The 13,805-nt window shown below is 60.4% G+C and overlaps 1 protein-coding gene across 5 annotated transcripts in view; it reads left to right on the top strand.

Annotated features, from left to right (window-relative positions):
- Positions 1–621: 621 nt before the first annotated feature.
- Positions 622–13,805, top strand: part of CACNB1 (calcium voltage-gated channel auxiliary subunit beta 1) — a 29,062-nt gene continuing 15,878 nt past the window's right edge. For 3 of the 5 annotated variants that reach the window (XM_034756003.1, XM_034756002.1, XM_034756006.1), the window contains exons 1-2: positions 622–769; positions 5,447–5,533. In XM_034756003.1, the coding sequence (XP_034611894.1) occupies positions 683–769; positions 5,447–5,533 (174 nt within the window). In that variant the 5' untranslated portion in view covers positions 622–682. Of the gene's footprint in view, positions 770–5,446; positions 5,534–12,081; positions 12,142–13,805 lie in introns of those variants that run through there. The other 2 variants (XM_034756005.1, XM_034756004.1) reach the window with 1 other exon arrangement.

Below are 13,805 nucleotides of genomic sequence, written 5' to 3'. Positions count from 1 at the left end.
AAACAGCCGCCCAGCGGCAGTGAAATACCCATGGCCATCTCTGTGCAGGGCCTGGGGGAGCGCAGGGCAGCGGTGTCCTCCACCCCCAGAGCACGCTAGAGCCCCCTGGGCGGTGGGGAGGGGACTGATCGCTGGAGCCCCCCGCCCAGTCATCGCCGTGGACTCGGGGGGCTCTGTGTGGGGCAGGGAGGCATGAGGCCACCCCCATCCAGTGCTTCACCCCCTGGCAGACCCCACTCCAGGGGCAACCTCCCCTGGCATCTGCCCCTCCCCCCGGCACTGCTGGGCAGACAGGCCCCTCAGATGTGGGGGGGGGGGAGATGGGAAGGGGGGGACTTCTGGCTGTATAGGGACTGGTTGGATGGGGTGGGGGGTGTCTCTCCTTCCAGACGCCTGGACACCCGCGGAGGGCGCCGCCGCCTCCTTTCTGCAGCCCACCCCCACGCCATCGCTCAGCCCCTCTGCGGGGGTGGGGGGCGCTCGGACCCCTCCCCCGGGGCGAGCCCCCGCACCTCGCCGCCCCCCCCGCTTCTCCGCCCGCCCCGCCTGCGCATTGTGTGGCCGCCGGGAGGGGCCGGCCGGCTGCCGCCCCCACACGCGCCCCCGCCCCGGGCTCCTCCTCCGCCGGGGCTGGCTTGGGACACGAGTCCGGTGCGAGCCAGGCCGAGACGCCGGGAGCTCGATGGTTCGGGAGGGCGGCATGGCCCGGACACCCCGCAGCTCGACCCAGGAGATCCAGATGGACGTGTTCGACAACCCCGGCCTCCAGGTGGGATAACACCCCCTCTTCCCCCCCCCCCCGGGATCTGCTCCCCGCCGCCGGGGGGGCGTCTCCCGCAGCGGGGTGGGGGGCTTTGTAGCCAGAAATAGCGGGGGTGGGTGGGAATGGATCCGATCGGAACCGGCGCACGGGTGGAGCCGGCCAAAGACTCACTGGCCTCTGCTTTTCCCAGGCTCCCCCCCCCAGGATTGAGTGTTGCTGGGGGGGGATTGGAGGAAGGTTCGCCCCCGGGGGGAGGAATCTCAGCCTGGTTGCTGCTTTCTGCCCAGCCCAGCCCAGCCCAGCCCTCCCTTGGGATCAGCCCTTCCCGGCTGCCCTCGTGTTTCAGCCTTCGCACAAAAGCCCTATTGGCACCCACCGGGCTGGTCCTCCCCCAGCCCGGCAAAGCGGGGTCCCCCCTACATCCTGCAGGACTGGGGATGGGTGCCCAGAGATCACAAGGGAGGCGAACCCCAAACTTTGTAACGGGTGCCGAAGCCAGCCGAGAGGAGAGCAGGGTGGGGGGGGGGTTAGGGGTGCCTCCCCCGGAGCTGGCAGAGTGCGGTCTCCTAGTTAGCGCAGGCAGGGGACGGGGCATAAAGCACCTGGGTTCTAGTCCCTGCTCTGCCGCTCGCTTGCTGTGTCACCTTAGTCTCCCCATCTGGAAAATGTGGGGAATCATCCTGAGGGGTTTGTGGGGCTGGATTGGTCCCGCTGCGTAGGGTGCCAAGGGCTGCTGCCATGAACGGTAGCTAGCGAGGGGCAGGTGTCACTCCGGGAAACTTTGGAACATACGGGATAATTTGGGAAACCCTCTTGGGAGTCACCACACCCCTTTACCTCCCCATTCTCTTGCCAGTTGGTACCAGGGGACTTTGCCTCTGCAGGAAACAGGCCGTGAGCCAGGAGGAGGCAGGGATGCCAGCACAGATGGGTCATTGCTCTGATGTTCTCAGGTGGGGATCCCAGTGGCAGGTTGGACCTGTTGGCCAGGGCTAGTGAGCAGGGCGGGGCGGGGAGGAGGGAAGGATAGCAGTGGCAGGATGGACCCACGGGTCTGACCCAGCTCAGCGCATCCTCCCATTCGCTTTGCTGGGTGTCATCCACACACAGCCCCTTTGCTGTTGCAGCCTGTGCCCCCGGCACCAGGCGATTTGGAGCGGCAAGTGGGGAGGGGCGCCTGGTTGTACCCAGACACCCTGGCAGTGCCAGGCCCTCAACACAGGGCTGGGAAACACCGAACCAGCCTCCAAACAGCTTAGGATCTGGCTCTGTAAATGGCCATGATTAACCCTTCCCCACCTGGAGAGCCACCAACCCAGTGCTTGGCAGTTTGTAGCCCCGGCCCCTCTGGGCTTGCAGCGCCAGTAAATGAATGTAACAAAATTGCTTGCACCCCGGCACCGCTGTCATTACAAATGAAGCCCTGCGCCAGCCCCCTGGATGGGGAATCCCAGCCACCCACGGAGGGTGCAGTGAATGTGACGGGGGGGATGGGCCCTGATTGGAAAGATGGGGGTGGGGAAGAATCCTAAAAATACCAACTCCTGCCCTGCTCAGAGACCACGTGTCTGTGGGCTGGGCAGCAACTGGGCCCAGCTGTCCCTCTGAGATGCGCCTGGCTCATTCCGAGACCTGCCCCAACATGTCCCGACCGCTCGCCCTGGGCAGAAAGGCCCTGCACTCCCTGGGAGCTTCGGGAGGAACCAGCTGGAAAAGGACTGACGCCCCAGGGCTGTGATGACCCTGCCTCCATCGGGGTGGAGGGGAGCAGGCCTGGGCCCTCAAGGACAGCAGCAGAGGGGTCCAGCAGCAATTGACCTTCTGTAGGGAGCGCTGGCTGCGGGTGGAGTGGAAATCTTAGCTACTCCAATCCCAGCCTCTGCCAGCAGGAGGTGCTGTAGAGGATGGTGCAGGAGTGCTGGCTGTGGGGGAGCTCCCAGCTGCTAGCACCTTCTGTCTAAGTCTTTGCCACCAGCCGGGTATTTGGAGCATTTGCCAGGCTCTGTTGGAAGAGGAGCCGCTAGGTCATGGGATGACTCAGTAGCAGCAGGTGTGTTCGCTCGCTCCGTGCGTGTGTGCGTTTGCATGGCTGCTGGGGCCTGCGTGGGCGTGAAGAAGGAGAGCATCGGAGCCTGCGCGCTAGGGGGAGGAGTGGAGGTGAGTGCATGTGCCACTAGGGAGGTGTTTAGAGTGTGTGTAGTAAATCGGGTCTGTAGTAAGCTCCAATTGGTGGGGCTGGGCGTGTGTATAGTAGGTTGTGTGTGTACATCTGTGTGTGTGTGTGTGTGTGTACAGCTCGTTGCACGGAAGTAGGGGTGTATGTGTGTGTGGGGTGTACACAGCTCTCATTGCACAGAGGTAGGGGTGTATGTGTGTACATACACAGCTGTTGCACAGAGGTAGGGGTGTATGTGTGTATATACACAGCTCTCATATGGAGGTAGGGGTGTATACGTTCACAGCTCTTGTTGCACAGAGATAGGGGTATGGGTGGGTGTACACAGCTCCTGTTGCATGGAGGTAGAGGTGTGTGTGTGGGGGGAGTATACACCGGTCTCATTGCACAGAGGCTCTGTGTGTGTGTGTGTGTGTGTGTGTACAGCTTGTTGCACAAAGGTAGGGGGTGTGTATGTACACAGCTCTTGCTGCACAGAGGTAGGGATGTGCATGTGGGTGGGGCGGGTATACTCCACTCTCATTTCACAGAGGTGGTGTGTGTGTGTGTGTGTGTGTGTGTACAGCTTGTTGCATGGAGGTAGGGGTGTGTGTGTGGAGGGTGGGTGTATACAGCTCATTGAACGGGGTAGGGGTGTGTGTGTGGATCACAGCCCCACCCCCTTCATCTCTTTGGCAGCTGGGGGCCTCCCCTGGAGGGTCCATGAGCCTGGGACTGGAACCCCTTCCCTGGGCTCAGCCTTTGCCCCGTGGATCCCACCCCGTCCCAGCACAGATGGGCTGGCTCTGGGGAGCAGCAGGGTGATCTCTGGAGCCCACACTGCCCCCTCCCTGGTTGTGGGGCCGGGAGGGAGTTGAGGGGGCACAGACTGGCTGCAAATCCAATCAGCCCCACATCCTCTCTCTCCCTCTCCATGACGACCAACCGGGCTAATTCAATCCCAGGCCCCTGAGGATGGCCCAAGAGCTGCTCCATGCTGAATCCGTCACCTTTGCTAGGCCCAGTGGGGGCGATGGGTGAAACACCCCCCTTCTGCACACAGACTGAGCCCCGCCATTACCTGGGCACAGGAGGGGTAGATTGGGACGGGGGGCAGCTCTCTGGATCTCACTGAAGAACACAACTCAGCTCCCTACCCCCTGTACATCTGTCCGGAGCTCGGCCCCAGCCCTGCAGCGCCCATGGGGACAGGTGGGCAGATGCCTCACGGGGTCAGTAAAGCTGCTTCCAGGGTGTCCTCCCCACAGGGGCCTCTGACGGACAAGCCACTTCCCTCTTCTGTACCTTGATTTCCCCTTCTGCTAGCTGAGGATTTAGCTGTCGACTCCTCCCCTAGAATATGCCATGTGATCTATGGTTACCCTATAAACATCCTGCTGTCTGTGGGGCTGGGGTCCCCCTCGCAACTCTTGATTCCTCCCCAGAGCAATATGGGCGGCCCTGGCAGCGGCTGGAATAAAGGCCCACCCCGATCCAGTGCTGTTTGCCCTCGACTGGCATGCGCCTCCCTGTTTCCATCGGGGTGAGCTGACGTGGCCGGCGTTGCAATTAGCTCCCCCCCGGTGATTAGAGCCTGGCTGTGACGCTGTGCGGAGCCAGATTGGTTGGGAACTCAGCGAGGCTATTAAAGCCCCGGCGCTGTCTATTGATTGGCACCCGCATCAGATGACCGTGCTGCTTCTCCCTCCCTCCGGCCCTGCCTCCTGCACTCCCAGTGCTCCGTGTGAGTGCCAGGGACACCTGTGGGTGTCACTGGCTCTGTTGGGGGGGCCTCAGCAGCCCCATAGGGAAGGGGATCCCACAGCCAAGCCAGGCCCAGGTGGGTGTGTAGAGGGGGACATGTCCTAAGCGTCTGCAATCCAGAGGATTTTCACAGTGGAACAGACCATCTCAGACCAGCGGGATGTTTAGCCTGGGATCCATCTGTTCCCACTGTCCCCAGCCGTCGGCCACAGGGGAAGGCAGCCTCCTTATGGTGTGATATGCTACCGTGAGGGGAGAGGTTCCTTCCTGGCCTCAGGAGCTGATGATCCAACGCCCTGAAGCATTAGGCTTGTCATCTGTATTCTCGCGGCTCGTGCTATTCTCAGCCATTCGGATGTCTAGTGTGGTCATAGAACCATTTATAGGCTCAATAAGACTGGGGCTCCTGGGTTCTGCTCTCTGCTTTCCCATTGACTTGCTGCATGGACATGAGTAAAGCATTTTCCCTTTTTGTGCCTCGGTTTCCCCCCAGCGGTACAATGGGGCAATGATACTCGCTCGCTTCTCCAGGGCAGGTGAGGAATGAAGTTTAATTCATTTCTGCTTGTAAAGTACTTTGAGATCCTCCGATTGAAGGCGTGGCAAAGCAAATGTCAGGGTAACTCCTCCATTAGCTTGCGCAGCGTCCTGCAGCAGGGAGTTCCACAGGTTTCTGGGACGCCCTGCAGTTGTCTGCTCCCGCCCCTCTGTAAGCTCCTGCATGCTCATTAACCAGGCTGTCCCTCCCTCCCTCCCTCCCCCAGGGGAAATACAGCAAGCGGAAGAGCAGGTTTAAACGCTCTGATGGCAGCACCTCCTCGGACACGACTTCCAACAGCTTCGTCAGACAGGTAAGGATGCCTCAGCATCCCATGTTCAGGAGCGGGGGCGGAGCCCCAAGGTTCCCTCGCCGTGAGTTGTGGGTTTTAACTTGCTTTGCACTGTTGATTCGGGATCTGGGAGTGTTGGAACTAGATGTAATACAGCAGCGTAGGGCAGGTGGTCCCGTCGCCCCCTAGTGGCTAGCCCCAGTTGCTGTAACAGTCGCCTCCTTGCTCTCAGTTACTCCTTTAGCTTAAGCAGCGGGCTCTTGCGGGTTCTGGGTTCGATCCCTGCCCAGAGCCACAGCACCGAGTTCCCAGCTCTCGTGCTGTTCTGTTTCCATCTGCCAAGTGCCATGGCCGGCCCCTTTCAGTCTAAAGCAGCTGCGGAGAGAGGAAAGGAACAAGAAAGAACTAACGTCAAGTGCCCATGGGAGAGAACGAGGTGTATGCGCCACCCTTATCTCTGCAGGCTGGCAGAGAATCCACCCTCCCCCCGAATCTACAGTTCGGTTCAATCTGCTGCGTCTCTTTAAGGGCAGAAATGGCATCTTGGTAAGACCGGTTTGCACTGAGTCTGCCTAGAGGGGGTGGGGTGAGCTCAGGACTGGGGCCCAGCGTGGGGCGAGCTCCCACTTGCATTGTGATTGGGCCATGGCAGGGGGAGGTGACTGCCTGGGGGAAATCAGTGGCTGATTAGTGGTAGGGGTGAGCGTTGGAGGGTGATGCCGCTGGGGACACAAGAATTGCACGGTTCCCTTCCCCTTTGGTACTCTGACTCTAGGCCTGTAGGAGAGAGGAACCTGGGCATCTGGGGGGAGCCCCAGGTCAAAGCTCCCCCCCCCCCCCGGGAATAGGGGAAAGGTCACGGATCAGAGCCCTGGGGTCTCTTTTCATCCTGAGGCTGATGTGAACTGTATCTGTGCCCATGGCAACACAGCATGGCCGTAACCCCTTCCCTTCCAGGGGTGCTGCCCACACACATCGGGTGCTCCTTCAAAGCAGCGTGGCAGGGCGTGCTTGGCTGGGGGGCGGGGAAGGGGTTAATGCACCCCCTTTCTCCTATACAGCACAGCTCTGCTATGGTTCCTCTGATGCTTCTCTCATCCCGTTCTTTCTGCTCCTGCCCTGATCCCTGCAGTGCCCCCTGTTGGGAAGACCAGGGCTGGAGTCGCCGGGTGCTCCCCCCAACAGCCAGCACTCCGGCCCTGCTCCCCACAGCGCCCCCTGCAGGCAGAGGCCGGGACTGGACCAGCTCTGGTTTTCTCCCCATCCCCAAGAGGCACAAAGCCAGCGCTTCTCCCCCTTCAGGGCAGGGAGGGGAGCTGGTTATTGATCCAGCAACGTGGGTGGGGCTGGGTAGATCCTGCAGCATTGGCTCCCCCACTCCCTTTCCTGTCACTCCCCCTTCATTCCAGCCACCATCGCTCTGTGTTCCTTCCCCCCCCGCCCCCATCAAACTGCCCAGAAACATCTCCTTGGAGCTGGAAGCAATGTGGTCTCCATAGCAACCCCCCGTGGGGGCTGCGGGGGGGCTGGAATAGACATTAAATAATAAAACAGCTGAGTCCCTGCGAGATGGATGGTTTGGGGGGCAGCATCCCGGGGCCAGGCCGCTGGGGGGCATGTGGAGTGGGTTGGCCCAGACGGCGCCTGTCTGTCTAGAACCCAACGGCTGCGTCTGGGCAGGTCCCCAAGGACCCAGCATCCAAAGCTCCAGTCCCTGGAGCTAACGGGGTGATCGCCTGGGAAGCCCCCCTTCCCCGGTTCTGCCCTGTAGGGAGCCAGCCAGTGGGGGAGACTCTGAGATAAGACACTAGCTGGGCTGGGATGTGGCTCGCTCTCAGGTGGGGGCGAGGCCATTACCCCCAGGGGACGGGACAAGGCCCCAGTGCTTGGGGATGTTAGATCTTGCCCTGGACTGAGCCCTACGCTGGAGGTGAGGGGCCTGGAAGTCTGAGCTGGGGTGGGTATGGCTTAATCCCCTCCAGCGCACCCCCCCGTGTGAAGGGGATAAACAGCTGGAGAGAGGGGTCCTATGACCTGCCCCCCCCAGTAGAGGGGAGGGTGAGTGAATGGTTCCCATGGCGATGACATGGGAAGATGCTGGAGGTGGCAGTTACCGTGGAGAAGGTTCCTGGAGCGGGGTCCCCATGTAGAGAGAGGATTTAAAGGGCCAGCTTGCTTTGTATTGCCACCCTCCAGAGCGAGTGGGAGAAGGCTGGAGAGGTGCCCTAGGGAAAGCTCCGGGCCTGGCCATTTTCCCTGCTGACCCCTGGGGCGATGATGAGGCTGCTGGGGTCACAGGCCTGGGGGACATGCACCTGGGCTAGCAGGATTTTCCCTTTGCCCTGGGCTCATTCACAGGCTTCCGAAAGGCCCTCAACCCTCCATCCGCCCGAGGGAGGGCTCTCCGCCTGGAGATGGGCCGAAAGTGGAACCTTCCACCCAAAGACACTGACCCAGTACCCATCGCCCCTGAATTCAGGGGCTGAAATGGATCCCGGGTCAGAACCAGCCAAAACCCAGTGGAGGCGCTTCTCAAACGCCCCAGGACTGAGAGGGCCCGTTCTCTGTGGTGCTACCACTCATGAGCCCACGCAGTGAGGCTGGGAGGGCTTCACCCCTGGCTAGTGGAGGGTGGGGTGAGTGGCTGCATGGGGCGGCTCAGATCTGGAAGAGAGGTGGGAAGGGGCGGGAGGATCTCCAGCTCAGAGAAACAGCCTCCGGTGGTACGTTATAGCCCCAGCCAGCGAGGCCATGAGGGCGAATCCAGGGGCTGCATGCCTAAGGGATATCTGATTGGATGAATCTCAGCCTGATTCCTGCATCTTGGGGTCCTGGGGGTGCAGGTCCCTTGGGAGAGGCCTTCCTAGCCTTGCCCAGCAGAGGGCAGTGTGGGCTCATTCATGGTAGTAGGGTGGGCTCTCAGCTGCCTATCCCACGGAGCACTGCACCCTTATGTGCATCTAGGAACGAGCCCAACCCAATGAGGAGGGAGAACCCCCTGCTGGCTGCGGGGTCACGGGGTGGGACTTGGACCTGGCAGGGAGGAAAAGGGTAGCTTCTGGAGGCTAGTAAGCATGGGGCGTGATGGGACGGAGGCTGGAATGGGGTCAGCACCTTGCTCCAAGGGGGTGAAAGGCTCAGCTGAGGTTTGGATGGGGGCAGGAGAGGATGGTACCTTATGGGGCCGCCAAAGAATGTGGAACCAGGGTCCCCCGCAAGCTCGCACTTCGTGGGGAGGCTGGGAATTGGGTGCAGGGACTGCGGGGTCTAGCGGTATGTGGGTGTTAGAGGCTGGGACATTTGTATCTGATCTCCCCACAGGAGTGTTAATCAGGGGGTTCCCAGCCCTTCTCCCCCCAAAGTGTGTGTGTGTGTGTGTCTGCCGGGCAGTCGCACCTGGAGCTGTGCTGCTCTCTGCTGGCATGGGCTGTGAATAGGGGTTACAGAGCTGTGCTCTGCAAACCCCCCTTCTCCTCTCTCCCGGCTTTTCCTCGGGGCTGAGGTCTGTTCAGGCCATTGTCGGGGAGCCAGGACACCCAGGTCCCACAGCTGAGGGGATCAAGGATCTGGGAGCGGGAGATGGGGTAAGGGCTGAGCTGGGAGGAAGGGGCTGCTGAATTTTTTGGGGATGGGGAGGGTGGCCCAAAATATGGGGGCTACAGATCCCATTTAGCCTTAACCCATCCCAGAATTTGGCCCGGGTCAGAAAGCAACCCCAGAGCCCTGCTCAGTGCTTTGGCCTCAGATGGGGGTCTGCAGGGATCGGGAGGGGCCTTGGCCCTTTGGCAGCCCTCCTCTTCCCCCCACGAGAGACGTGCCCTGCGTGTACTCCCGCCCCGCCTGCAGTGAGCGTCTGCGCCCGCGGGACTTTGCAGCGGGCCCCTGACCCTCCAGCAGGCTAGCTTTGGGGTAGCAGGGGGAGGGCTGTGGGTCAGGATTGAGGGGCATTGGCAAAACTGCGAGGGCCTGGAATAGCTGGGGGCTGAGGGGCACCAGCAGACAGGTGGGGGTGCCTGGCTGTTTTCAGTCCCCTCCTGATCCCCTGAGATCTCCCATGAGCAGAGAATGTGTGCTCAGGGTGACTAAACCCCACGCCAAGCCCACCCCCGAGGCTGACCCTTGGCTCAGGCCAGCCCCCCTCGCTCGCCCGCCCCTTGCACTGGGCTAAATATACCCTGGCAGGTTGCGAATGTTGCACTGTTGGTGAAACCTGAGCCCCGGCAGCCCAGCGGAGCCACCCCCGCTGCCCACTCGCGCCCAGGCCCAGCCAGCATGGAGACGCCCAGCAAAGAGCACCGGCCCGTCTTGGTGAGCGTCCCCACACCCCACCCCTTGGCAGCTCTCTCTCTCCGGGGGGCTGGGGTCCCCCTGGCTGCTCCCCCACCCTGACACTCTTTGGCAGGCTTGCTGCCCTTCATCCCTTCCCTTGTGCCCCGACCCAAATACTTGGGATCCCCTGGGTATGGGGACACCCAGCTAGCCCCAACCACAGTGGTTCCAAGACCAGCTGGGCTGGCAGGGGTTCCCCCAGCTGGTGGAACATTGTGTCAGACCCTGCACCCCCCACAACCACTCCCCCCCTGCACCCCGTACACCCTCCGGCTTCTGCCATCCCCCCAGCCTTCTTCCACCTCCTGCTTCCTCCTCGCTCCATTCCCAGCCCCCCCAAGAACCTCGCTTCTACTGCAGCCCATGCCCCCCCGAGCCCCTCTTCTTTCCCAGCCAGAATTCCCCATAACCCCTCTGCCCCACTCTCCCCCCAGATGCCCCTTTGCTCTCCCTTCCACATTCCTGTCCATCCATGATCTCAGTACAGAGAACCTCTCCTTCCTCCCGTACAGGGAGCCAAGGATCTGGTGGGTGTGTTTTCCCCTCCCCCCCCAATACTTCTGGGAGGTTGGGGGCTGAGGCTCTGGGTGGGGGAGGAGCAGGACGCGCCATGGCATGGGGAGGAGCTGGTGGGGATTCCTGGTCGTAGGGAGCAGGCTGGAATTGTCCCTCCTCCGGATGGGTTGCGCAATAGTTAACTTGGGCATCAGGGAGTGAGAAGCGAGGGGGCGCTCTCCCTTCTGGGTCAGTGCTGACCCCAATGCTCCAGGGTGGCACTAGGGGGGCGCCATGCTCCGGGAGAGGGTGCTCAGTACGGGCCATCCTGCCCGTGGAATCAGTGCTGACCCCAGTATTCCAGCTCGGCACTAGGAGGCGCTCTGCTGTTCTAGGGACTGTGTCTGGAGATGTAAAACCTAGGTCCTGACCATGCCCTGGGGTTCAGACTCCCCCGTTGCCTGTTGGTTGCTGAGGTGGCTGCATGGCGGGGGATGGCACGGCTTACCGAGAGCTTGGGAAGCACATTGGGAATCTTGTGCTGTGTCAATGTATCAGTGACCCCTCCCGGCCCCCATGAAATTCTGGTGATCTCTGAGGTACCCAGCCATGGGGGGGCAGGTTCCTCTGGTCGCAGACCAGCAACAGACTGTTTGCCGGCTACACGTTTACAAAGGAATTAGTGGGGAGAGGGGAAAATTCTTGGAGGGCTGAGAGCCGGGAAAGGAAGGGTATGGGTCGGGGTTGTGGTCTAGGCCTCAGGAGATCTGCGTTCGAATTCCGGCTCCGCTGCTAAATCTCTGTGGGACCTTGGGCCTGAATTTTCAGGGCGCAGCCCCTACGATGGGGTGGGATTTTCCATAGGGCTACGCACTTGGAAATCTGGCCCTGTGGTGCCGCTCTGTGCCTCAGTTTCCCCCACTGGATCCTGACCCACCTCTTGGAGTTCATTATCATGCGGCAGGGGCTCGAATACTCTGGGTTGAGGGGCTGGAGAAGCAAATAAGGGCTGCTGGGGAAGTCTGGATCCAGACAGTTCCCTCTCGCCCCCCATCCCCTATTCCCATTCGTCTTGGCTCCGTGTGCTCCACGACTACGCAACCCCAAGCACAGCTCCCGTTGGCACGGCCAGGGCTAGGTGCCATCCCTGGCACCCGATCCAGTGCCTTTGCTCCGTGGCACATCCCAGCACGGTAGCTGCTCGCTAAACCCCCGTGCGCCCAGAAATCCCTCTCAGCTGGGTGGGTTGTTCCCCTCCCCCCATGGCAGGGCTCCCTCCCAGCACCCCCCGTTTCACTTTGCAGGGCTTCAGAACAGCGTCCTCATTCTTAAAGGGCCTGCGATCCCCCGCACACGTCCCCAGCTGGGCCACATGCCGGCTCCACTCATCTATGACACTCGCTCGGTGGCTGAGCCAATCGCGTCCCGGCCCCACGTCATCAGCTCCTGGCTCCTTCCAACTCCTGCCTGCCTGTGTCTCGGGTCCGGTCGGAGGCAGGGAAGCCGGGCAGCACTTCCACATGAGCTCGCCTCCCCCAGCCCTGGGGCAGGGCAAATGGTACCTCTGAGAGAGAAGCCCCAGGGCCACCCACCTACCCCACCCTGGGGCGCCGATTCCCACTCCCGAAGCCCTTGATACTCAGCAAAACTGGGTCGTGACTTCCCCTCCTTGTCTGCGAGCCTCATCTCCCAAAACCCTCCGCACCTCTGACTGGGGCCCCCCCTCCCAGCTGGGCTGCCCCCCCTTCTGTGTGCCCCCGCTCACAGCCAGGATGTACCTGTATTGGCTGGACGACTCAGAGGAGGTGAGTACACTGCTACCTTGGCTTCGAACCCCGTCTGTCTGGGTTAGCCCCGCTCCAGGGCTGCCTGGCCAGAGTTGGGGGGCCAAAAAGGGGAAATCGGAGGGGGGAGGGTTTGCATGTCGCTGCGGGGACGTGGTCCCCCTTCAGCCGGATCCAGGTAAATCATCTCCACTCCTGACTGATGTTAGCCCAGGCTTGCAAAGATCCAGCCATCCTCGCGCAGCACAGGCCGGCCCCCTCAGCAGGTCCCCCCACCCCATTGACTCTCTCTGGGGGGGCTCCTTAGAGGATGCATCTATGTTTGATTGAGTGAAAACTGCTGGTGTGTTTAAACCCAGCTGGGAGCGAAGGGCACCTGGAACTGCCCTGAGAGGAGGCTGGCACGGTTTGGGGGGGGGGAAGGGGGAATGCTCTGTGGGGCTCTGCAGCGCCCCCTCTGGTTGGCCTGAGAATAGCCCCCTGCCCTCAGCTCCTGGCCCCTTGGGGTCGTTCAGTTATTGGGGTTCCGGAGAAAGCAGCAAGTTTAATTTAGATCCCGAGCACTGAGTGCCTGTGATTAAAGGGGAGCCCCGTCGGTTCCTCGATCCCCACTTAGCTGCCAGCCGGGGGTGCTGCTCCCCCCATTCCAGACACAGCCGGGGAGGTAGATGAACTCGCTGGGTGGGTTGAGAGCTGACTAATTAGCGCGGATGTTTCGGAGGCTCTGGCAGAGGCAGCTGCGTGGCTGAGGGCTGCCATCTCTGCCCCCGGGGCCCGGAGACTTGGAAGCTGTCTGGGAACAACTACTTTGGAGGACAGGGTCATAATTCAAAATGATCTGGACAAATTGGAGAAATGGTCTGAGTTAAACAGGATGAAGTTTAACAAAGACAAATGCAAAGTGCTCCACTTAGGAAGGAAAAATCAATTTCACACATACAGAATGGGAAAAGACTGTCTAGGAAGGAGTACGGCAGAAAGGGATCTAGGGGTTATAGTGGACCACAAGCTAAATATGAGTCAACAGTGTGATGCTGTTGCAAAAAAAGCAAACATGATTCTGGGATGCATTAACAGGTGTGTTGTGAGCAAGACACGAGAAGTCATTCTTCCGCTCTACTCTGCTCTGGTTAGGCCTCAGCTGGAGTATTGTGTCCAGTTCTGGGCGCCGCATTTTAAAAAAGATGTGGAGAAATTGGAAAGGGTCCAAAGAAGAGCAACAAGAATGATTAAAGGTCTTGAGAACATGACCTATGAAGGAAGGCTGAAAGAACTGGGTTTGTTTAGTTTGGAAAAGAGAAGACTGAGAGGGGACATGATAGCAGTTTTCAGGTATATAAAAGGGTGTCATAAGGAGGAGGGAGAGAACTTGTTCACCTTAGCCTCTAAGGATAGAACCAGAAACAATGGGTTTAAACTGCAGCAAGGGAGGTCTAGATTGGACATTAGGAAAAAGTTCCTAACTGTCAGGGTGGTTAAACACTGGAACAAATTGCCTAGGGAGGTGGTGGAATCTCCGTCTCTGGAGATATTTAAGAGTAGGTTAGATAAATGTCTATTAGAGATGGTCTAGGCAGTATTTGGTCCTGCCATGCGGGCAGGGGACTGGACTCGATGACCTCTCGAGGTCCCTTCCAGTCCTATAATCTATGAATCTATAAACCCCGCAGCAGGACTGAAACGGG

Source organism: Trachemys scripta, chromosome 23 (genome assembly GCF_013100865.1).
Source record: "Trachemys scripta elegans isolate TJP31775 chromosome 23, CAS_Tse_1.0, whole genome shotgun sequence".
NCBI classification, from domain to species: domain Eukaryota; kingdom Metazoa; phylum Chordata; order Testudines; family Emydidae; genus Trachemys; species Trachemys scripta.
The sequence above is the reverse complement of the archived record's forward strand: the minus strand, read 5'-3'. Positions and strand labels throughout refer to the sequence as shown.